Source organism: Misgurnus anguillicaudatus, chromosome 2, assembly GCF_027580225.2.
Source record: "Misgurnus anguillicaudatus chromosome 2, ASM2758022v2, whole genome shotgun sequence".
Classification (NCBI taxonomy): domain Eukaryota; kingdom Metazoa; phylum Chordata; class Actinopteri; order Cypriniformes; family Cobitidae; genus Misgurnus; species Misgurnus anguillicaudatus.
Window position 1 is genome coordinate 37881127 of NC_073338.2, and position 25574 is coordinate 37906700.

The 25574-nt window shown below is 36.6% G+C and overlaps 1 protein-coding gene across 1 annotated transcript; it reads left to right on the forward strand.

Annotated features, from left to right (window-relative positions):
* Window positions 1–85: 85 nt before the first annotated feature.
* On the forward strand, window positions 86–12100 carry psmb5 (proteasome 20S subunit beta 5). Its single transcript, XM_055203089.2, has 3 exons — window positions 86–332; window positions 1514–1820; window positions 11400–12100. The coding sequence occupies exons 1-3, from the start codon at window positions 117–119 to the stop codon at window positions 11684–11686; spliced, it is 810 nt and encodes a 269-aa protein (XP_055059064.1). The 5' UTR covers window positions 86–116; the 3' UTR covers window positions 11687–12100.
* The last annotated feature ends 13474 nt before the right edge of the window (window positions 12101–25574 follow it).

Here is a 25574-nt window from a genome sequence, read left to right on the forward strand (position 1 = left end):
AAGTCCATTGCTAGTTTGAGCGGTCATCCGTGGCAGTAGATGGCGCTATATATTCCGCCATTCTAAACATTTCACTAAAGGAAGTAGGGCGCTTCTGTAGCATCATTTACTAAAACATGGCGCTGTCTAGTGTATTGAGGAGTGAGTCTGCGAATTTCTCTGATCAGTTTGACCGGCCTTTCGCTCACGGCTGCGGGCTCGGTCAGACGGATCTCGGGTTCGGAGCCGCGCTTGGAGACAGCGCTAACTTCGCCGTGAAGCCGCTGGGTGAAGAGGATGAAGTGGAGAGAAAGATTGAGTTTCTTCACGGAACGACCACCTTAGCTTTCAAAGTGAGTTCATTAGCCTATAGTAGAGCATCTGGTCTGTTTGAAACCTATATTCTCATCATCTAAAACATAACAAATTATTTTTAAAACCAGTATTTAAATCGATTTAATCACGTGGCCTGAATTTATTGCACATAATAATTGCACTAGACTGACTAAAACAGAAGCCTGTTCATTTAAAATAGTTAAGTAGACCAGTGTCAAACTTGACTAGTTTTTTTGCTTGATGTACTTTGTTATTACTGTTTAACCTCTGTAAATTATGTGTTAATATGGTCAAGGTTCAGTTTGTCTATTATTTCTAATTTCTCACAAACAGCGCCCCCTTTTATTTTTTTCAGCCACAATAAAGGCCCAGCGTCCACAACACCTGCCTATAACGTTGTTTTTATTCTAAGCTCGCTTGCTGCAATTTCACATTTAAATGCGTGATTAAATTGGCTATTAATGTTTTATAGTGTTTCAGGTTGAAAAATGTCAATAACCGTAAAGTCATATATATGACGTAAGATGACGCAGCATCTTATGTTGGTGTTCATTGTGGCCTACGGTGGTAAATCAAAAACTCAAACTTTAATATACAAAACTATAAGCTTATGAAGCTGAACTAGTTGAGTAATACACTGTGGGCAGTTTCCCAGACAGGGTTTAAGTTAACCCAGGACTTGACCTTAGTTATATATTAATCATTGCATACAGAAAAGCCAACTTTTAATATACAGTACCACTATAAGCTTAAGAAGCATCTGAATGCTTAGGACATTTAAGTAATTTTCACAAACATACCTAACAAAAAAACACTACTGGTATGCATCTTGAGACAAAACAATGGCATTCATTTATGTTAAGACATGCATTTTAGTCTGGGACTAGGTTAAGCCCTTTCTGGGAAACCGCACCTTTAAGTAGCTGACAGCATTTACAGCTCACCAGACACACAGGTAAAGACCCCATGACATCAAAATTTACTCTCTTGGCTTTTAGTATGAATATGTAAACCATTGTGCTTTAAAATTTAACTGGATCAAACCCTTTCATAAAAGCTGTCTTAAAATTTTGAACAATACCTGTTCTTGTCTTAGGACAACTTTGATCGTTTTTGATCCACTTCAAATGTTGACTAGTGTTTATAATATATACAATATTGTAATTGTATTGTATATACATGTCTTTCGTCTCTTCAGTTTGAGCATGGCGTTATTGTGGCTGTGGATTCCAGAGCGACCGCCGGCTCCTACATCGCTTCGCAGACGGTAAAGAAGGTAATTGAGATCAACCCGTACCTGCTCGGCACAATGGCAGGTGGAGCCGCTGACTGCAGTTTCTGGGAGCGACTGCTGGCCAGGCAGTGCCGCATCTACGAGCTGCGCAACAAAGAGCGTATTTCAGTGGCAGCTGCCTCCAAGTTATTGGCCAACATGGTCTATCAGTACAAAGGAATGGGCCTCAGTATGGGGACAATGGTGTGCGGCTGGGACAAGAGAGGGCCAGGTAAATATCACATGCATTTCTTGAATTACATAAGAATTACAACTAGTTTTAGCTGTTTGTGAATGTTTATTCTAATGCATTTCAGTACATTAAAGGTTTGAGTTTTTACGTAAAAACTATCTATTGGATCTTCCTGGCCTTTTTATGTAACAAGCATGCTAGTAAGTGCTTGTTTGATTCAGCTACACTTTTCTTAATCGCTTGTTTTTTAGGTAAATAGGGGAGAGCGGGGCACAACCTAACGCTTTTTGGTTTTGGCTCAATCATTCAAAAAATATTTGAGTTTGATTAATTATATTTTTACACAAGCAACACACACATCTCTGCTAGAAATTAACATTTGAAGTTTGTTTCTAGTACTTACCATTCTTGGACAATTACGCCAAACGTGACAGAAGTGCAAGCGTAACAACGTACCCCATAGGTGGGGTTTATTGTAACAGGCAGGGGGTTAGTTGTAACACTTGCTAAAAATTAAGTTTGCAGGCAAATATTTTAATACTTTTTTGTCTATATACCTGAAATGGATATTGTTTGTATATCTGTCTATAATAGACATCCACACTGTATTTATTCATCCAGCCCTTTTCTAACAATAATTCAATTATAAATGGATACAAATGTCTAAATATGTAAGAAAAAGCAGCCCAATGATGACATTTTTTTTGTCTGTAATAACTATACTACAGTTTCAAAAATCTAATTCTGAGATAATGAGCATCAAAGTCTGATTTTAGCCATTCATTTCATTATAATTTCAATCTTTGGCATGACTTTATTCAATCAATATTAAAGATATGACAGAAATAAATTTGACACACAATTTTTTAAAAGGCAGGCACATTTATTTTGTTGGCAGCCAGCAATCATTCGTGTGTAGCCTATTAAAAAAAAACGGCAAGAATTGCGCTAACACTAGCGGTTAGCGTAAGTGCTGAGGGGTTAGTTGTAACACAGCGTTACAATTTATTTATTACAAAAATATTTTCACGCCCACCAAAAAAGTTGCTAAGAGCTGCAGACATATTTCAAAACGATGTTATGTTTTAAACAACAAGACACTGATTAATATGACATAGCATTGGATTTGGTATCTTACACACCCAACTTAGAAACAAAAAATTTACTTGCATGCCACCAAAACACTCCTTCATCAATAACTCTCTGGTAAAACATTATACATTTTCAGTAATTTGCGGGAGATCGTCTTTTGGCAGTATGAAAAAAATACCGGAAAAACAAAACGCTCAACCTTGCGCAACAATGTAAACAGTCCGTGTTACAACTAACCCCACGTTAGTTTTTGCCCCGCGCACCCCTACTACTTGGGGTGGGTCATGATGTTTTGGTGATTTCAGATGTTTAAGACATTTTTTTGTTTTAGATAGGACTGGGCAAAAAGATCTTTTTTTTACGTGGTCGATTCAAAATCGATTCTCAACTAGTGGAATCAATTTTTTAAAAAATATTTATTTCCGCAAACATTGAAAGTAAGATTAACGTTAATCTAATTACTAGTCTTCTTCACTAGATGTCACCCTCTTTTTTGCCTTGCACGATGTTACCAAAAAGCGAGAGGCGAGCTTGTCATTCATTCATTCAGTGCTTAAAATGGCTGTTTTAGGTTGATGCCACCTTCACATAAAAAGTCTGAGTTATGGAAGCATTTTAGATTTCGCAAGACGACGACAATAGTGTTGTTTCTCTTTTTATTAATTGCCCACTTCTAAACTGCTGTTCACTGTTCTTTTTTTTAATATGGTATTTGTATTAAATCTATATTCATTGAGTTGAACCGAGAATTGAGTATAAAAACAGACCCGAGAAACAGAATCGAGAATTGAAATCAAATCGATTTGATAGCTTGTGAATCGAAATCGAATCGACCTGGAACATCTGAATCGATACCCAGCCCTAGTTTTAGATATTTTTTAGTGGAGTTTATTTATTGGCTTTCTGACTGTGTTCGGCAAAAATGTGTCTTGGTTTATTACTTTTAAGGCGCTGCAGCCACAGCCATACGTCTTCAGATGGACGTCTTTGGCTGTCTTGCGCTGTGTGGTTTTTAGACAGTGCATCATCTTAAAAATAGCCAAACACTCAAAAACTTGTCTCCAGACCGCTGCATTCTCCTCAATTTTATTACTAGTAGTTTGTTTCTAAAGGCAGCAATTTTTTGTGTAATAAATCCTCACCCCAGGGCAACATTGTTGATTGGGATCTTGTAAACCGGAAACCAATTGTATAAAATGTAGTATTACAGTTTCTAATGATTAGTTGACTACTTGATTTATTGATTAACCTCCGACTAGTCGATACTGAAAATGTGTTATACTGTTGCTAGCGCTAATTACCAACATGTTCTTGATATATTATTTATATTGATAAACTGAAGTAATTACACATTTATATTGTTATTGCTACTGAAACGTAAAGAATGGTTTGAGATTTAAAGTGAGATCATTTAAACAGAAAGTTTATACATTAGATATATGACGAATTCTTATATAAAATTATATTGTGTGCAGTAAGACTGAGGAATTTGATGAAATCACAGATTTAAAAAATTTGGTTTACAGCATGTATTTAAATTAAAGGTGGTTTGCTGCAGTGCTCTCATCAAACGCATTGAGCAGAAACCTAACAGCTGTGATCTGTTTGCGATCTGAAATAGCTTTGCGATGTAAAAGATTGTCTGAAGGGACCAGAATTTTCCCATTTATGTTTTGAGTGATTGCTGCAGTTGGCATGGGGACAAATTAGGCGATTACTTTCTGTGCTGATTTGACCCAGGCGTTCTGCTGAAATAGCTTTGTAAAAATAGCTCTATCACCATAATTTCCTGCCAATCTCCAACAGTGGGAATGTTATTTTAATATGCAGCACCATAACTTTGTCTTGGAGATGAACCACAAACTGCACGTTAATGGACTTTCAGGACCTTTGCTTTTCTAGTCCGTGATTGATGTCCATTTTTGTTAATTGGGCTACGCGTTCAGATGTCTAAGAGGCTTTTAATCTAATTGTCTTAATGGGAAGCTTTTCCCATTTACAGTTCATTTTGTATCACTTCAACACACAGCACCATTTTAAATAAAGCCCAGCTGAAGCTTCTAAAAGAAAAATTGCCACTGCAAAATTTGCTTTGTTAATGCGAGTGTAAGTCGAGTTAATTCACCACACATCCACCAGATGGCGCAAGTGCTATAAGACTCTCTGTGAGTGCCGCATCCCTCAATTGCAGACACCGAGGTGCTGTTACGGGCTCTACATCACGCCCGATGTGTTTAAAGAGGACCTGCGCAGTGACACAGTAATGGAAAATCAATATGCTTGTGACTGTGGGCCAAGAGAGAGCAACACTATGATGGACGCTGCGCTCAGCCAGGGCGATCGAGGCGCATGCAAAATCCCATCAGTTCATTCATTCGGGTTTTTTTGCAGAGAATGACACAAGCATTGCCCCCTTTGCGTAGATGGCAAACAAAATGACATGGGAAATTTCACAGTTAATTTGTGAATAATGATTGCTGTTAAAAGTTTAATAGCGGTGTCGGGTATTACAATGGGTTTGATTTAATAGAGAGGTAAATGTTGTGCAAATAAGCCGAGCAATATTTGGCACACTTATATCTGTGATGAAGTGCCTTTTTGCTGCAAAGGATAAATTTAATAAAGGACTGTACTGAGGTATAGGCAAAGATGGGGATAATAAAATTTTATGCAGTGCAACTGCTTTTAGAGAGACTGTAGGGATCCTAGAGCTTTAGTGTTTGTATTTGTTTTATGCATCTGTTACCACCATGTCTGGTTCAGACTATCTGAAGAGTTAAAGTGACATATTTTGAGATCTCATTGAAACCCCTTTCCATCGATGGGATGCTGGTTTTGGAGCCATTGCACAATCTGAGCCCATGTGAAGTAAAACACAGCACTGCATTGTGATAGTCCATACACAAAGCAAAAGCAGCCCGTCTGTCGATCAAACAGAAAGTATTAGTTCATCCTAAAATAAAAAAGCCATTATTTGCATAATTGTTCAAATCAGGTTTGCAGAATAAAAGTTTTGGTTTACATCATATATGTGTGTATTGTGTATAATAATTATGTATATATAAATACCCACACATGCATGTAAAATTTTAAGAAAAAAATATTTATATTAAGTACCGTACTCATATTTATGTATAACAAATTATATATAAAAATAAAAATGTATATATACACATGTAAATATTTCTTAAATATATACATGCATGTGTGGGTATTTATATATACATAATTATTATACACAATACACACGTATATATGATGTAAACAAAAACTTTTATTCTGCAAAAAGTTGCGATTAGTTGTTATGCAGTCCTAGTTCAAATCCCTTATGGCTTTTTTTTTGAAAAATCAGCATTTTGGTTTAGAGGAACAAGGAAAGCCGTAGTGGTTTAAACAACTTGAGGGTGATTAAAAATGACAATTTTTATTTTTGACTCTTACTTTAAGTTGGCAATGCTGATGCTGCAGAAAGGCATCTTTTTAATTATAGCTTCGACATCTTTGACATCTTTTTCATCATGCCATCTTCTTTTGACATCCCTAGTGTCGATTTGAATTGCATTTCTGAACTTTGGATCGATACATCAAAGCCAGCCTACGATGGCATTAAGATGCTAAAATAAGTTACTGTAGACATGAAAATATATTTTTCTGTGATTTATTTTTATTTGAGGGCAGATCATGTAGTTTCTCCTAGGGGTTTTTCATCCCCTGGAGAGTCCGCCACCTTTGGCTTAACTTACTACTTTACTGTATGTTACATTATTACTATGCTTGCTTTTCTATGCTTTTCCTACATCTATTAATGTAAAGCTGCTTTGAAACAATTAACAATTGTGAAAATCGCTATATTAATAAAATTGAATTGAATTGAATGCAGTCAGATATACTGTCATAACCAAATTGTGCTGTACCATTTAGGTACAGATGTATACCTTTGATGTACCAAAATTTACAATTGAGGTACTGATGTGCACTTTATAGATACAAATGTGTACTTTTAGAAAAAGCTCTGCCCATTTGACAACTTTTTTAACCTTTTTTGAGACTGTAGTATCTAATAACAAGTACTAGTAGTAACTTGCATTGCTTTAACTTAAGCTAGAAGTATAGTTCAGGGTTCTCACGGGTCCTTGAAAGTTTGTGAATCTGGGGAAGAAATTCAAGGCCCTGGGAAGTTTTTGAAAATTTACATACATAGATACAGGTCATTGAAAGTGCTTGAATCTATTTTATGCAAGAAGATTTCTGAAAAAAAAAATCCATATTATTCAATGTGTAGTAAGTGTAATCATAAAAATTCTAGACTTTTTAAGCACACGTGCAAAACTGTTTGCTTTAAATGCTTATATTTTCTGTATGCAAATGTTGATTCATACCAAAATGCTTTTTTGCACAGTTGTGTTTGACACATGAAAACGTCTCGGGTTACGTATGTAACTGTTGTTCCCTGAGAAGAGAACGAGACGCTGCGTCTCCCTTGCCATACTTCCTGCGTCCCTGTAACGCCGTCTTTGTCAATATACAGATTGTGATATACTTCCTGGCTCCCGCGTCACCCTGTCTGTGTCGTTAAGCCTCACCATTGGTTGAATTTGAAATACACGTTCAGACACACTTACCCTTGGAGGCGTCTCCAAATTGTCACCGCAGTGACGCAGCGCGAGGAACTGTAACAATGTATCTTTAAAGGTAACACAATGTAACTTTGCTCTAACTTGAAATGTGTCCCCACATTTAGTCATTGCATTTGAGGGTATTGGACCTGGAAATTCCTTGAAAAGTCCTTGAATTTGAAGTTAACTAAGGTGTGGGAAACCTGATAGTCCCGTTTTTACGCATACGCGAGGGTCCGTCGTATTTTTGTAACCATGCTTGAACAGGAAAACATACTTGTGTCTAGTTAAGGATAGAGCTGGGTATTAGTTGAGATGTTCCGGATCGATTCGAGTTCGATTCGCGAGCTATCAATTCGATTCTCGTTCTATTTTCTTTTCCGATTCTCACAGCGATTTTTATACTCGATTCTCGACCCAACTCAATGAATATAGATTTAATACAAATACTATATTTATTAAAAAGAACAGTGAACATAAGTTTACAAGTGGGTAATTAATAAAAACAATTAAGAGCCACAAACCTGTATATTAAACTCTTATTTTAGGTACACTTAGGTACATTAAAACAGAACCCATCTCTAATTTTCAAATGCATACAATTAGGTTTAATCCAATAAAATTTTGATGCAAGATTAAAAATGTTTTCTAAAAAAGTCAGAAGTCGCATTCCTTCATCAAACAGAATCAGGCTATTTCATAAAAAAAAAATAAAGTCGATTCGTGGCCTTTGAGAATCGTTTTTTGAATCGACCACGAAAAAATAAACGATTAATGGAAAAATCGCTTTTTTTGCCCAGCCCTAGTTAAGGACAACACATCTTAATGTGTTGTCCTTAACTTAACACATCAGTGTTATTTTTAAAATAACACACTTTGTGGTGTTTTAACACATTTTGTGTTAAGTTTTGTTGTCTCTTTTATTTATTTGAACTCAATCAACACAAAATAACACGTAATGTGTTAAAATTACACATAATGTGTTAAATAGGATAATACAAAACAATTAAAGGCGGAGTCCACGATGTTTGAAAAACGCTTTGAAAAGGAGACGGGCTGACTACCAAAACACACTTATAGCCAATCAGCAGTAAGAAGCGTGTCTACTAACCGACATCCTTGCAGGGTTGTGTATGTGTGGGGCGGGTCTATCAACAGAAAGTCCAGATTCTATTGGGGTAGGAGCGTGTTTGTTTAGGTGATTTCAAATATCAACATTGGCTTTCAAACATCGTGGACTCCGCCTTTAACACATCCCTTCTTAGAGTGTAGTATGTAGGCCATGAGATGCATTGCATTTTGTTGCAATGCACATGCGTCAAACATCTCCTAACATAAAAACATGATACTTTGCAAGGCTTTTCATCCGATCATGCGCGAACGTTCGCACACATGTAAAAAACAGACCATACCACTCCAGGCTGTATTGTGTTGTTAATTACAGGAAGTAATACTGAAAGCCTGCTGCACTTGCTGTGAAAGTGTAGACAACTTCTGTGCTGTCAGGAACTGCACATGTCAGCGGCACAGTTGGGCTACTAACTTCACAACATATGATGATGACTCTTTCAACTGCTGTTTCCTATGTTCGTGTGCATGAATGCATAGAAGACTCAGACACGAGTCGACACGCAGAGATGCTTTGCTTTCCGAGCAGCAGCTCTCATCACTGGCACTCCTAACCAAGCATATAGCTGGGTGACAATCAGAAGAGCAGTCAGCCAATCACCTGTGTGTATTTCTTGATGTTAGCGTTCACGTGCAGGCAGTCGCACTTTTAGTCTGCCACGTCTAACTGCCTGTCACCTTTGTGATGGAGTGCGACAGTAACGTTTTGCGGGATCGCAACTGCTTCGTCGCCTCGGCTTTACGAGGTCTCGCAAATTCAAGTGCCTCGTTTCCTTTTGGTGTCACTTTCTTTTCCCTTTTCAACCGTGTGTTATCATCGTGGCACATCCAGGTGTTTTGTGTAAAAAAAATAAAAACTCAAAGCTCTCAATGAGAACCGATACATTTTGGGTGAATGAGACCCGATGCCGCATTTCATCCTGTTTTTAGTCTTTGCACTTGACTCTAAAAATGCCAAATTACCCTGCATATTCAGGGAGCAGCAACGATTATCAGGTCGAGCTAATGACGCGTACAGAGGATGTAATTTACTTGTGGAAACGATCGTCAGTTCTTAGCCTTAGTCTCCGATAGACTGTCCTTAAAATGTCTCTGTGAGCCAATTTAGGGTCCTTGAACTTTAAGTAAAAGTTTTCAAAGCAGTCTAACTCCAGGATGATAAAAAGTGTGTTAGGAGTGATGATCTTCGTGAATTGGGATTGGCTTGACCCAATCGCTCGTTAACGTTCCGTCTGCAGCCTGGTTTTGCCGGAGCGCAGATGGGCTCATCGTTATTCTTACGGTAGGGGTGTTTCGTCATACTTTTGAAACGCTCCATTGCTGGAGCAGACAGTGGCCCTGCAGTCCACTGAATTTGAGCTACGTCATCCATCATGTTTGGGTGAGAGGTCAGGACTTCAGGTGTAGATCAATAATTAATTTGGATGTTTTTGGAGCAATCAATAGCGCCTTGAGCACCGTCTCAGGGTGAATGCCGCGTTCAATGCAGGCTTACATTTAGCTTGCTTAATATGGGCAAGATGGTAGTAACAGCTTCCTATCATTTTTCCTGTAGCGCCTCTTATTTTTGCCTTTCATGCCGGAGCCCTCAGGTGACCCCAGATCAAGCTTCAGCTATTGAATATCTGGGTGTCAGGAAAAAATAGACGACTGGATGTTTCCCATTATCCCTTTTCACACGTGTACCCTTGGAGAAGGATCGGAGCTTGTATTGTTAGATCATTATTTATAACCTTGTGGTCATAACATCGATCAATCTACTGAATTCTCTCTTAAAGGATTAGTCCATTTTCTTAAAAGAAAAATCAAGATAATTTACTCACCACCATGTCATCCAAAGGTTGATGTCTTTCTTTGTTAGGTCGAGAATAAATTGTGTTTTTTGGGGAAGGCATTGAATGATTTTTCTCATTTTAATGGACTTTAATAGAGCCCAACATTTAATACTTAACACTTAACAGTTTTTTTCAACGGAGTTCCAAAGGACCACAAACAATCCCAAATGAGGCACAAGGGTCTTATCTAGCAAAACGATTTTCATTTTTGACAAGGAAAAAAAATGTACTTTTAAACCACAACTTTTCGTCTAGGTCGGTCCAGCGCGACCTAACGTAAATGCGTAGTAACGTAGGGAGGTCACGTGTTACATATATAAAACGCACATTTGCGGAGCATTTTAAACAATAAACTGCCACAAAGACATTAATTAGTATCAGTTGACATACAACGTAGGAACGGTCCTCTTTCAGACACTTGTAAACACTGGGGCGGAGTTTCGCGTTGGTCCTCTGTGACCTCTTTATGTCATGACGTATTGCGCGGGGTCAGCTGGGGCATCACGACCGGATCTATATGACGAGAAGTTGTGCTTTAAAAGTGTATATTTTTTGTTTTTCTTGTCAGGAATGACAGTCGTTTTGCTGGGTGGGACCCTTGTGTCTCGTTTGGGATCGTTTGTGGTCCTTTGGAGCTCCGTTGAAAAAAACTGTTAAGTGTTGAGTTAAGAATTAAATGTTGGGCTCTATTAAAGTCCATTAAAATTAGAAAAATCCTGCAATGTTTTCCACAAAAAACATAATTTCTTCTCGACTGAACAAATAAAAGACATCAACATTTTGGATGACATGGTGGTGAGTAAATTATCTGGATTTTTCTTTTAAGAAAATGGACTATTCCTTTAAGGGTTTTGCTTTTTTAAACGATTTCATTGTTCTTGGCTCCAACTCTTTTTAACCCGAACAGGACATAAAGCACTGCTGATTGTGTTGTTCTCTCATTGCAGGGCTCTACTATGTGGACTCCGAGGGTAACCGTGTGTGCGGAGATCTCTTTGCGGTGGGCTCGGGCTCTATGTACGCCTATGGCGTGGTTGACAGCGGCCTTCGCTATGACCTGACCGTAGAGGAAGCTTGCGACCTGGGCCGCCGCGCCATCTACCAAGCCACCTATCGTGACGCCTACAGCGGAGGCCAGGTCAACCTGTACCACGTCCATAGTGATGGATGGAAGAGGGTCTCTCAGGATGACGTGCTTCAGCTGCACCATAAATACCAGAGCGAGAAAGCATAAAGGGAGGAGTTGGGTTTGATAAGAGTAGAGCGGGGTTAAAGTCACTTCTCAAACATTAATAGAATCAAATTGGAAGAATAACAACCTCCAATGGAAGTAGTAATGGCAGCTTTTATGTCAAAGCTGGTTCATTTTTACTGTTACATAACAGAATAGATCAGTTTCTGTTATTTTTCCTCATGTATGTTATTTGTTAGTTATCAACCACAGTTTCAATAGTATTACAGTTGTAGCCATTGGTATGAAATGTAAGTAATTCTTTGTGAAAGTAAGGGGGCGCTGTATCCCAGTGGACACGTGACGGGCCAAAACTCCAGTTGGCCGGCTCTTGTTGAGTGGGAGTGGGCTTCTGTTCTCATCACACATGTATCTGCACACTAAACCTACTCTCAATAAACCTTGGATTTTTGCTAAGTGGTTTGTCTATTTTTTTTTATGTATCAAGTGGTAATTCAGAGACCTTATTATTTTTGTCTTGTTTTCAGTAGAAATAACTAAAAATTCTTAAATTAAGATGCTTTTTCTTGATGAGCAAAATGACCTAAGACAAAAGTATACAATTTAACTGAATTTGTGTTTAAAGCAAGCAAAAATATCTGCTAATGGGGTGAGTAAAATAGTCTTAAAATAATTTTTCTCTTTTCTTAAACCCTTAATTTAAGCAAACGTTTCTCATCCCAATGGAAGATGTTTTTGCTTGTTTTAAGCATTAATTTACTTTATAGTTTTTAGACAAAAATAAAAAAAAATCTTATTTTCTTAGTTAATTTTGCTCTTCAAGAAAATACATCTTGATTTAAGAATTTTTAGACATTTCCACTGAAAACAAGACAAAAACACCAAGTAACAAAGTCTCTTTTTTGCAGTGTATGGATTCGAGACATGTATAAAGTTTAAATGTCATTGTTTTCCGTTAGATAACAAAATATCAAGCTATGTTGTATCTAGAAATAAATTGTGACCCTGTCTATGAAATCCAGGCTAAAGTCTCAATCAAATTACACTACAAAAATGGCTTTCTTACTTAGTATTTTTGTCTTGTTTTCAGTAGAAAATCTAAAAATTCTTAAATTAAGATGCAATTTCTTGATAAGCAAAATGACCTAAGAAAATAAGTCTAGTTTATAGAGAAAAAGTTCAATTTAATTGAATTTGTGTTTAAAGCAAGCAAAAATATCTGCCAATGGGGTGAGAAAAAAAAACTTAAAATAAGTTTTATTTTTTCTTAAACCCTTAATTTAAGCAAACGTTTCTCATCCCAATGGAAGATGTTTTTGCTTGTTTTAAGCATTAATTTACTTTATAGTTTTTAGACAAAAATAAAAAAAATCTTATTTTCTTAGTTAATTTTGCTCATCAAGAAAATACATCTTGATTTAAGAATTTTTAGATATTTCTATACTGAAAATAAGACAAAAATACCAAGTAACAAAGTCTCTTTTTTGCAGTGTATGGATTCTAGACATGTATAAAGTTTAAATGTCATTGTTTTCCGTTAGATAACAAAATATCATGCTATGTTGTATCTAGAAATAAATTGTGACCCTGTCTATGAAATCCAGGCTAAAGTCTCAATCAGATTACACTACAAAAATGGCTTTCTTACTTAGTATTTTTGTCTTGTTTTCAGTAGAAAATCTAAAAATTCTTAAATTAAGATGCAATTTCTTGATAAGCAAAATGACCTAAGAAAATAAGTCTAGTTTATAGAGAAAAAGTTCAATTTAATTGAATTTGTGTTTAAAGCAAGCAAAAATATCTGCCAATGGGGTGAGAAAAAAAATCTTAAAATAAGTTTTATTTTTTCTTAAACCCTTAATTTAAGAAAAGTTTTCTCACCCCAATGGTAGATATTTTTGCTTGTTTTAAGCATAAATTAACTTAGTTTATTTTTTTGTCTAAAAACTAGACTTATTTTCTTAGTTAATTTTGCTCATCAAGAAAATACATCTTGATTTAAGAATTTTTAAGATCTAAGTTTCTACTGAAAACAGGACAAAAATACAGAGTAAGAAAGTCATTTTTTGCAGTGTATTTATGGATTTGAGACATGTATAAAGTTTAAATGTCATTGTTTTCCATTGGGTAACAAAATATCAAGCTATATGGCATCTAGAAATTAATTTTGACCCTGTCTATGAAATCCAGGCTAAAGTCTCAATCGAATTATGAGATGGGAGCAGTGGATGGGAGTCATTGATGTCACTTTGATTTTAATCTTATGACATGGCCTAATTAAAGATTTAAGGTTATTTTAAATTTTCTTTACATTATTTAGGATGATTTTATGCAAAAAACAGACAATTTACCTGGATTTTCACATTTATGTTAGACCTTAATATTTTTGACTATTTTGCCAACTATGTGACGAGTTAGTCAAGTTTACACCATTGCAGTATAGACGTATTTACCAAATATTTGAAATGGGGTAATCTTAGCTCTTCTTGGTAGTTGGAAAACTTAAGTGTTTAGAAACTTTGGGGGTTTTAACTGCAAACAAGTAAACTCATCTTTTTGTGAAAAGTTTGCTCACTTTTATTAAAAAAAGCCTCACATTCACATCTTATGTGTATCTGCAAGCATTCAAATACTTTCTTGGGTCCACTGTATCAATTCTGAAAGCAATTTTTTATATTACTACTATTCTTAATGGGATTCTTTTTAGCCATCTTGCCCATTTGTCTCCATTAGCACAAGATCTCTGAATATTTTCTTTTTCAATTTCCCCCGCGGCCTTGAATTGAGTGCCTTATTTTTCGTTCCTCTTGCCCTTACTGCTTCATAATAGTCTTTTAAGATGCAAACAGTGCATTGTATCTCTGTCTGCATCTTGTCTTGCTAGCTATAAGTGCCTGTGCTTGCTGGAGCGAACTAAACAACGATGTCTAACACCTTAAAACTGACATGGAAAATTGTAATAGTATTTTGTGCTGTTTTGCAACTGTCCTCAGGCTTCCTTGGTTCCTGGACTCAGTCCTTGGTTTCTTTTTTTTTAATTAGAGGGAGAATTTATTTCTTATTTTTATTTCAATGCACCTAGTTTTTCAACACCAAAAGTGGTGCCATGCTCTATCACTTTGTTTTACAATGTAAGTCTCTGTTGTGGCCTTCTCAGTAGTTTTATTGCAGAGTATAAACTCTAATAGGCTGCTGGACGATGCGGTGGCCCGGACCCCAGTGATTGTTAAAACTAGTTTTACAGGTGGCTAGTTAGCAGATGGAAAGTTAATGGTATTTCAATAAATGTAAATGAGGGGTTCTTCTCCATTACTTTGCTCGGATGAAGAGATGAGAGTTGCTTACAACATCGCCACAAATCAAATTTGCTAATTGTTTTTTTTTTTTTAAGTAATTTGGTCTCAATAACCCGCAGCATAAAACAAGCATTTGTGAAATTGGCTTTCACGCAGGTCACTCTTGAAAGAATTTTGAATACTTTTAACTATACCTTCATTATGTTAGCTTTTGCAAATGTAATTTCCCAGCTAACAATTTTTGGTTACCAAAACGTTCCCCCAACGTTAGTTTTTGGTTCTCATAACATTATTTTTTAGGTTAGTTTAACGTTATAATAATGTTATTTTATGGTTGCAAAAAAACCCTAAAAAGAACGTTCCCATAACGTTGTTATTTGGTTCCCCAAAAAAATAACCATTAGAGAACGTTCTGTATATGTTATTTTTAGGTTATTTTAAATAAGCACCCTGTAATGTTATGGGAACGTTATTTTATTGTTCCAAAAAATTACCATTAGAGAACATAATGTATAAGTTATTTTTAGGTTATTTAAAAATAACCACCCTGCAACGTTATGGGAACGTTATTTTATGGGTGCAAAAATAAAACCTAAAAAAGAACGTTCCCAGAACGTTATTATTTGGTTAAAAAAAAACAATAACCATTAAAGAACGTTCTGTTTAAGTTATTTTAAGAATAACCACCCTGTAATGTTATGGGAACTTATTTTATGATTCCAAAAAAATAACCATTAGAGAACGTTATGTATAAGTTATTTTTAGGTTATTTAAAAATAACCACCCTGCAACGTTATGGGAACGTTATTTTATAGGTGCAAAAATAAAACCTAAAAAAGAACGTTCCCAGAACGTTATTATTTGGTTCCAAAAAAAAAAAACCATTAAAGAACGTTCTGTGTAAGTTATTTTTTTGGTTATTTTAAGAACAACCACCCTGTAATGTTATGGGAACGTTATTTTATGGTTCCAAAAAAAATAACCATTAGAGAACGTTATGTATAAGTTATTTTTAGGTTATTTAAAAGTAACCACCCTGCAACGTTATGGGAATATTATTTTATAGGTGCAAAAATAAAACCTAAAAAAGAACGTTCCCAGAACGTTATTATTTGGTTCCCAAAAAAGAACCATTAGAGAACGTTCTGTATAAGTTATTTTTAGGTTATTTTAAGAATAACCACCCTCAGGGACGTCACTAGGATTGGAAGACAGGGGGGGCTCAGCCCACAGAGTATTTGTAACTTGTGTTTGCAAAATTTTTGCACTCACATCTGAGCTACAATTATGTCAACAACCAGTCAAGAAACCAAGATGTTAACAAGTAAACATGACAGACATATCCTCCTCTTCCATTTCTACTCTGTTAAATAAAAGTTACTGTAATGTTAGCTTTTAGACACATCAAAGCTGCATGGGGGAATTTAGGCCAGACTTTGCTCCTTATTAGTTATTCTATAAGCAATGACTTAAATGCTATCTGTATGCGTTTGTAACTGTATGAATAGCATACTATATCTAATTTCTATATTAAGTTGTCCACACACAGAATGCTATGGTGGATAGGTTCAATCAGACTAGAGTTTTAAAGTCATAGTGATATTTGACAACACACAGGTTTGAGCATTTCTCAATTAAAGATGATTTATTCTGCCAAATGAATACAATGTATAATATAAATCAACAACAAAAAGGCAGTATTTTACCAGGTAAGCTATTGATATGGATCATTTTTAAAATGGCTACTGTATAAATACAATAACCTGATGGCGGAAGGAATAAAAGATTTGGAGTAATGATTACTGTATAATATGTACTGTATGACTGCTTTCATTTTTGTTTCACATGTGTATCTGTGGAGAGTGTGGGCATTTACTCATCTTTAGCCTACTTTTAGGTAACATCTACGTATTTAATATTTAATTTATCACATTATATGATTAAAATAGTATCAGGCCTAGTTAGAATATAGCTAGCATATTAAATATAATGAAAAAAAATGTAGTGTATGCTATGCATAGTGCCTAGACCTGCCAACAAATGCTTATTGTTATAAGAAATTCAAGAAAAGAAAAGAAAAACTATCCTTAGACCTATAGACCATTACTGACCTCAATCACACCGGCTCCCTCAGAATCAACTGGCCTGCCAATCTCCTGCAGCTGCTTCTCTTTCTCTCTCCTAAAATATTTTCTAATATCCATCTCATCTGCTCAATGAATTGAAGGATACAACAGTATTGCATTAACAGGGACCCTGTAATGACATTTAGTTTTCAGTGACAACAACATTCTATGGGGACTGATACTGTTGAATATGCCTCTTTTACACACGCTCGTACGCACGCTAATGGTGAAATAAAGATTGGTAAGTGTCGTGATACGGAGGAGTGAAATTGTAAGTTGTTTTTAATTACCTGCTAGCTGCTTACCTTTAGCTACGTTTTCTTGAGGTAAAAGAATGGGAATATTTTGGTTTGCTATGTCATGAAAAACTTTAGTCTTGCACAAGCAAAATACAAGAAATTGTTAACTTAGCAATCTAATCACAACTCTTTATTCTTTGCCAACAATATAGGCTTAATAATCTTTAAAATAAAATATCTCTTAAATAAAATATCTCTAAAAGAGGCATATTCAACAGTATCAGTCCCCATAGAATGTTGTTGTCACTGAAAACTAAATGTCATTACAGGGTCCCTGTTAATGCAATACTGTTGTATCCTTCAATTCATTGAGCAGATGAGATGGATATTAGAAAATATTTTAGGAGAGAGAAAGAGAAGCAGCTGCAGGAGATTGGCAGGCCAGTTGATTCTGAGGGAGCCGGTGTGATTGAGGTCAGTAATGGTCTATAGGTCTAAGGATAGTTTTTCTTTTCTTTTCTTGAATTTCTTATAACAATAAGCATTTGTTGGCAGGTCTAGGCACTATGCATAGCATACACTACATTTTTTTTCATTATATTTAATATGCTAGCTATATTCTAACTAGGCCTGATACTATTTTAATCATATAATGTGATAAATTAAATATTAAATACGTAGATGTTACCTAAAAGTAGGCTAAAGATGAGTAAATGCCCACACTCTCCACAGATACACATGTGAAACAAAAATGAAAGCAGTCATACAGTACATATTATACAGTAATCATTACTCCAAATCTTTTATTCCTTCCGCCATCAGGTTATTGTATTTATACAGTAGCCATTTTAAAAATGATCCATATCAATAGCTTACCTGGTAAAATACTGCCTTTTTGTTGTTGATTTATATTATACATTGTATTCATTTGGCAGAATAAATCATCTTTAATTGAGAAATGCTCAAACCTGTGTGTTGTCAAATATCACTATGACTTTAAAACTCTAGTCTGATTGAACCTATCCACCATAGCATTCTGTGTGTGGACAACTTAATATAGAAATTAGATATAGTATGCTATTCATACAGTTACAAACGCATACAGATAGCATTTAAGTCATTGCTTATAGAATAACTAATAAGGAGCAAAGTCTGGCCTAAATTCCCCCATGCAGCTTTGATGTGTCTAAAAGCTAACATTACAGTAACTTTTATTTAACAGAGTAGAAATGGAAGAGGAGGATATGTCTGTCATGTTTTACTTGTTAACATCTTGGTTTCTTGACTGGATGTTGACATAATTGTAGCTCAGTCAGATGTGAGTGCAAACATTTTGCAAACACAAGTTACAAATACTCTGTGGGCTGAGCCCCCCCTGTCTTCCAATCCTAGTGACGTCCCTGGCCCTTGATATGTATTATCGTCACTTTTTTCCTGTGATAAAAACTTAATAAAATCTACGTCTGTAGTAATTTGGATAGTGAGACTATATCGTGGCCAAAACGAAACTGAAGAATAGGATTGTGAGAGAGGCCAGCTGGTTCGTTTGTTAGGTGCCAACGAGATGATTTTCACAATGTCAAAAAATAACCCATATATGCACCCACGTGCAACCATCTGTCAGGTGGCCACGGCATACACGATAAAACTCTTGCTTTACTCGTGTCTGATTTGAATATAAATGTCACATCATAGTCAGGGCTGCCTCTCACGAAATAATTTGTTTCGAGATCTTCTTTGTTCCTTCTGTAAGATGTAAGCACAGATCAAAGGGGTAAATAAATACAGAGGCGCGTGTTGGAAGCCTGTGGTCGTGTTTGAATACAAGAGAATAAAATCGTTTTTTCTTTTTTCCATTTCGGCTGATGTTGTCAGAACAAAAGGAAACGAGACAGATTATTATAAGAAAGCAGTCCACGAGCCAATTGTTTATCTAAAGGCTCCGTATGTTTCACAGTCCATGAGCGCGCGTGTCCTTCGCACTTTCTGGTCCGTAAATGTCGATGGCTGTCAGCCTCTCGCTGGGTTTAGTCTCTGCACGCGACGGGTATGAGAAGATTGTGTAAGTTACGTCCATGCCATGGCATCCTCTAGTACCCTTTTTACGCCATAGTAATGTTCCCACATTTTTGTTCCCAACCTTGGACAATCCTCAACAGTTTTGGATGTCAAACAGTCAGGTTGGCAATGCAAGAGGTTTAGTAAAAAAAAATTTAGAAGTCAGGAATGGTTATCTTGAATTAATTTTCAATGAAATGGCAGGCAGAAAATGTTACTTTTACCTGCGGATATCACAAATGTAGGTGTCCTCAGTGTCCTGCCTCTGTAGTAGCAGCACAAGGCTAAAAATTGCAAAAAAAAGTGACCTCAGGGAAAGCAGGATTCTTTGTTTAGCCAATCAGAACGCGTTGCAGACGCACGCTGCACTTCTCTGTTCCTCTCTAAATGGGTGTGAAATTACAAAAATACTTAATCTGGCTAAGTCCAATATACGTCAACTGACTATCAGCTGTACATTTTAAAGTCCCCATGAAATTAAAATGTATTATTTTTTAGCTTTATTATAAACTTGTTGGATTTATGGATATGCATGCATTCATATCTATAAGTCCAACAAGTTTATAATAAAGCTAAAAATGAGCTTTAAAACATGCACAAAATGAGCATTTAAAAGATACGTATTTAAAGTGCACCTATTTAATTTCTAAAAAAACAACATTATTTTGTGTATTTGGTATAATACAAAGTGTTCGCATGGTTTATGGTTTAAAAAAATCACTTTTTTCTAACATAGCGTACTTTTTTGTAGCTCCAGATTTCACTCTCTTCCTAAAACGCACTGCTTTTGTACAAAACTCGTTGATTTGAATAGCACTGTGTCCCTGATTGGCCAGCTAATCTGTACATTGTGATTGGCCAGAATACCTTTGACATCAGCCGGAAATATTACGCTCCTTACCATGATGTTTGAAAGATTCGCTCACGATGCAATGCTAACAGGAGTTAACTTACAGGCTGAGTCCAAAGCGGGAGGAGATATGATAATGTCGGTCTTCTCTACATCACTAATCCCGGGAACTAAACTGTTGCCTACAATCTGTGTGTTTGTTGTAGTCCAAGAAAAGAGATTTACGTTGGAAAAGATAACTCCCATCATTGTTTACTTTGGTGTATGTACCTTTTGCATTTGTTAACATGTACTAATACACACTTATACACCAAAGGAAATGTAAAAACGTGAATCAGACGATAGGTGCCCTTTAAAACACATTATCTCTTTTTAAAGTGTCAGGAACCACTTAATATGGGTTCTAGCTAGAAGGAATACAGCTACGGCCAAAATCTTGTGAAATCTTGCCGGTTGAGCGCTGTTTTCAAACTAATCCTACCCCCTAAACCCAACATTTCAGGGAGCATTAGGCTGTAGCTGTATCGTATCTAGCCAGAACGGCTGTTTACATCCTAACCCTACCCCCGAACCCAGTGGCGGCCGGTGACTTCTCTTCCGAGGGGCGCAAATTCAAAATATGTATTCGGAGTCTCGTGTGTGGCTCATCATGTCAAAATACGTGCCTGCTGCACACTCTAAATAGTTTATGATAGAGGCATTCAAAAAATACTCTGAAGACAATCACTTAACACTTAAATCTAATTACACATACAATTAAGTCAGTATCTGGCAAACGTCAATGTCTTTTTTATCATAAACCGCTTCGAAGCATCTACAACAGGTACATATTTTGACATGACACATGATGCACAGGTTCACATGACACCGAACATGTATTTTGACATGACGAGCCACACATGACGGGCTAAATGCATGTTTTGAAGAGCTTGCTTCGTGCGCCCTCCAAAAATAAGTCATCGGCTGCAAATGTCTAAACATAACCCTTAACTCAACATCTTGCGAGATTTGGCCATAGCTGTATCCCCTCTAGCCAGAATCCTTAACTCTGACCCCCTGTTTGAGTTGAAGTTACTGTTATGCATCAAACAAAGCTGTGCATTAAGGAATTTAAGTGTGTCTTTAACATTTACATTACATTTAGGCATTTAGCAGACACTTGTATACAAAGGGACTTTTACGAAGATTAGGAAACAATAAAGTGATTTGTCATAGGGAGGCAATAATACAAGAAGTGCTTATACCGAGTTACATGTTTCCACTATTCCAAAACAGTAACTTTTGAGAGAGAGTGTTTTTTTTTATTCAAGACAGAAGAGGTGGGAATGCAGTCAACATCAATTTGTCAAGTAATTCTGGAAGAGATGAGTTTTTAGTTGTTTTCTTCATAGTTTTTTGAATGTTGCAAGAGATGTGGCGGACCGGACTCCTGTAGGAAGTTCATTCCACCAACAGGGAGTAGTGAAGGAAATTGAGCAGGGACGTGATTTAGTGCCCTTTTGTGAAGGTATGAAAAGGCGACGCTCATTTGCTGAACATAAAGTAGGAATGCAGGAAAGTTTGAAAGTATGCCGGTGCAGTGCCAGTAAAAGTTCTGTAGGTGAGCAGTACTGACTTACCTGATACAGACTTCAATCGGTAGCCAGTGGAGAGAGATGAAGAGCAGCGTTACCTGGAAGGTGAGCCGAGCTGCTGCGTTTTGAACTAGTTGGAGTGGTTTGATACACAGTGCTGGAAGGCCAGCAAAGAGAGCATAGCAGTAGTCCAGCTTAGATATTACCAGCATCAGGAGTTGTGCAGCATGCTCTGTAAGGAATGGCTATGTCTTTCTGATTTTGTGCAATGCAAATCGACGTGATTATGCTGTTAGTTGCAATTTAATGTCTTTCCAAAGTGAAGGACAGTTTGTCATCAAAGACTACACTGAGGTTTCTGGCAGTTTTGGAAGGAGTAGTGGTTTTATTGCCAAGTTGAATGGATAGGTCATGCTGTAATCTTGGGTTATGCCGGAAATACAAGCAGCTCTGTCTTGGCCAGGTTAAGCTAGAGGTGGTGTTTCTTCATCCAAGCCAAGATGTTGGCTAAAAGACCTGAGATCTTCAGCATAGCAGTGGTAGGAGAAGCCATGTGCCTGTATAATCGGTCGTAAGTATGTTGTGTAGATGAAGAAAAGGAGTGGACCAAGCACTGATCCCTGAGGGACCCCAGTGAACATCTGTTGAGCTGTGGACAGCGTGCCCCTCCATGACAACCTGAAGGACCTATCGGAGAAATAAGATTTGATCCAGATTTAAACCTACAGACCTGACTATCAAAGCAAGACATGCAGATATAGACCAACACGTCTTACAGTTTTGTGAAGGGCTGAATTTTCCCAATCAGACCTCTGATAACATCATGCACTTTAGCAGACATTAGTAAACACATGACTGTCATTGTCCAAGCTTAATGCCTGTTGAATAGTCTTAGATGCCGCAGGTTTTAAACAATGATGAGGTGCCACATGATCCACTTAGCGTCGCCTGTCTTCCGAGGGGCTAATAAGACACAAGCTTTTAATGTCTCTTCATGACATTTTACTGTACAGGTGTTGTTTGTTTTATTGTCAGCATGTCTCTATTTAAAGTGTGCGGAGGGAACATGGCATCAGGCAGCACTATTGTCATAGACGCAGCATTTAAGACTGATGTTTGTGGCTGTGGTCACTTTGCTTTTGTGGTAGTGCCTTTGCTCTCTCTGTCCTTTTGAGCATGCCCCACGGACACCACCGGCAAAAAGAGCCCTTTATTGCTTTTCACAGCAGGATGTTGAGAACACAGTGCTCTAAATGGCCTAAGCCAGTTGGTGGTTTTGGTGTACTGTTGTCAACCATAGACAGTAACCTACTGTGCCAGAACTATGCGAAAAACACAGTCACCCCATAATCACAGTCTGGAATGAGTGTGTGCATTGGATTTTACATATACGTGTTTGGAATACATGAAAGAATTGAAATAATGGGGCCTTTTTATTTTTTAACCAATCGACCTTAACCTAGATTTTTGTTAAATGTTCTGTTTTCTTAACCTAGTTTTTATACAACGTTTAATTTCTCTCTCTGTCTCTACTTAAAGGTCAAATCTAAATTAAAGAACTCTAATCTCACTCTAAAAATTATTAGTTGACTTTACTAAAAATTAAGCAATTTCCATACTGTTAGGTATCCTCTGGTACACATATGCAACAACATACGTCCAAACAACCAGAGGATACGTAACAGGATGGAAATTGCTTACGTAATTTATTAACGCAATGGGTTCACTCAATTTTTTTAAGTAAAGTCAACAAATCATTTTTACAGTGTATAGCACTGGCAGAGCAACCGAATCTTATTCATTTCAGTGGAAGCTTTGTCATTGGTGACAGGAAGTGGGCGTGTCTAGCTATGATATAAAGTTTAGAAAAGTTCAACTTTATGCAAATGATGAGCAACTTTCGGGAGCGACTACCAATAGGAACACAGCAGCGGACAGTAAAAGGGGGGTCACACTGGACTTTGAGCATACGAATATTTTTCGGACGTTACTTCGAATGTGGGCGGAGAGCGCTACATCCATCTTTGCTTTTCAGTAGAGAGAAAGGTCACGCCATAAATGTACCAGTTTTCTACTGGTCACATGCCCCCACTTGAATTCACAGGTTAAAGTTCACCAGACTTGAACTTTGGTATGCAGCAAAATAGGTGATTCTCGCGAAATTAGACTTATGAGGTGTCATGAAACATTTTGATAAAAAAAGTAAATGCAAAGTAAGAGTATCAAAATAACAAGCATACAGTTACAAATATCTCTTCATGACTATTTTGCACATGATTATAAATGACATCATACAAACCAATTTTGTTTTTTTTCCACATTTAAGGGGAACATTTTCATTACCGCAACGTGTCCATGACTGGATTTGGGTTCTTTAACATGGAAATATTTATAATTAAAAAATCTTAAAAATAAAAAGCTTCAGTGCATGTTATACTATTAACATTTACAGTAAAGAAACATGTGGTATTTGGTGATCATTGGTAAATGTAGAGACAATAACAAGGAATATAAATGTGTCCTTGACCAATTTTCTCATCCTCCACACCAATTTTTAATCATTGTTTAAGCCCTCAAGGATTTTCAAAAAAAATTTGTTGGAAGGGACATAATTGACCATGACACTCAAGATGGCTACCAGGTAAGAAGTTCTTATTTTGTATTCTTTTTAGACAACTTTTTACATCTCATTACCGAAACATGAGTTTGTAAATGCATATATTTAATGTAATATCATGTTGCGGTAATGATACTTTTTTTGATAATGATAATCTAAAAAATGTAAATAATTCTATAGGAAATTTGTTTTAAATTCTCTATATAATGGTTATAGTAAGGTCAGACCTTAATCTTATATGTGCAAAAAAAATTGGCTTCAAGGGCTTTTAAAAAATTCTGATGCTGGACACCTTCTAAATCTGGATTTCATGAGAATCACCCAAATATGTTCGCACAAGCTTGCATTTCTGGTCTGAAGCAATCTCATGTGTATGAATGGAAGTCAATGCACTGTAGTGTGACTACTTGTTTGTTTATAATTGTTTCTTGGACAACCAAAATTAAGAAAGCCTCCTAATGACCCTATTAAAAGAGATGGGCGACACACAACGACAAAGTCGCAATATAAGTCCTAAGGCTCTACGATTCAAATCCGTTATGGGTTGTTAGGCTGCATTAGTTAGGTTGATGAAACCGAAGACACTACCCATAAAATAGATGTAATTGTTACATCTCAAATTTTCGACTGGTATCCTACTGTAAGTGTGTCTGTCTGTCTTTTCTCTGAGGTCTGCTGTCCCAGCTTCAGCCAGATGCTTATCTTCGTGCCAAATAATGACGGCTACAGCTGCAGTCTGGATCACCCAGAAGCAACGGGAATAATATGAAATATTAATCTTTTCCACAATGTATTTGCCTACTTATCAGCCCATTCGCTTACTATCCGTGTAAACTTTCTGCTCGGTTAGATTTTGCAAAGCAGGATTTATTCTCTGTAACTGCAGCTTGATGTTATTGCCGCAATCAGTGATATTATGCCTCTGTTGCAAACTTGATAATTGTGCGGCAAGCAGCTGAATGTTTTAAACATAAAGTTTCATTTGCATCCAGACAAAGACCTTTATTGCCATCTCTGTTTAATATAATTATCAGTTTTTGCAGTTTCTGCGATTTTCTTTTTTCAAGTAAAGCCTCTCTTACAATGTATCATGGTGATAAAGTGTTATATAAATAAATTTGATTTTGATCACGAACATTTACCATCCACAGTACTCTTCTGTTGCTCAAA

What these genes read in the sequence shown, in the direction of transcription:
- psmb5 (XM_055203089.2), top strand. Translation starts at nt 117, where the DNA reads ATGGCGCTGTCTAGTGTATTGAGGAGTGAGTCTGCGAATTTCTCTGAT. An exon ending in CGACCACCTTAGCTTTCAAA is followed by an intron (nt 333 to 1,513) that starts GTGAGTTCATTA and finishes TCGTCTCTTCAG; the next exon opens with TTTGAGCATGGCGTTATTGT. An exon ending in CTGGGACAAGAGAGGGCCAG is followed by an intron (nt 1,821 to 11,399) that starts GTAAATATCACA and finishes CTCTCATTGCAG; the next exon opens with GGCTCTACTATGTGGACTCC.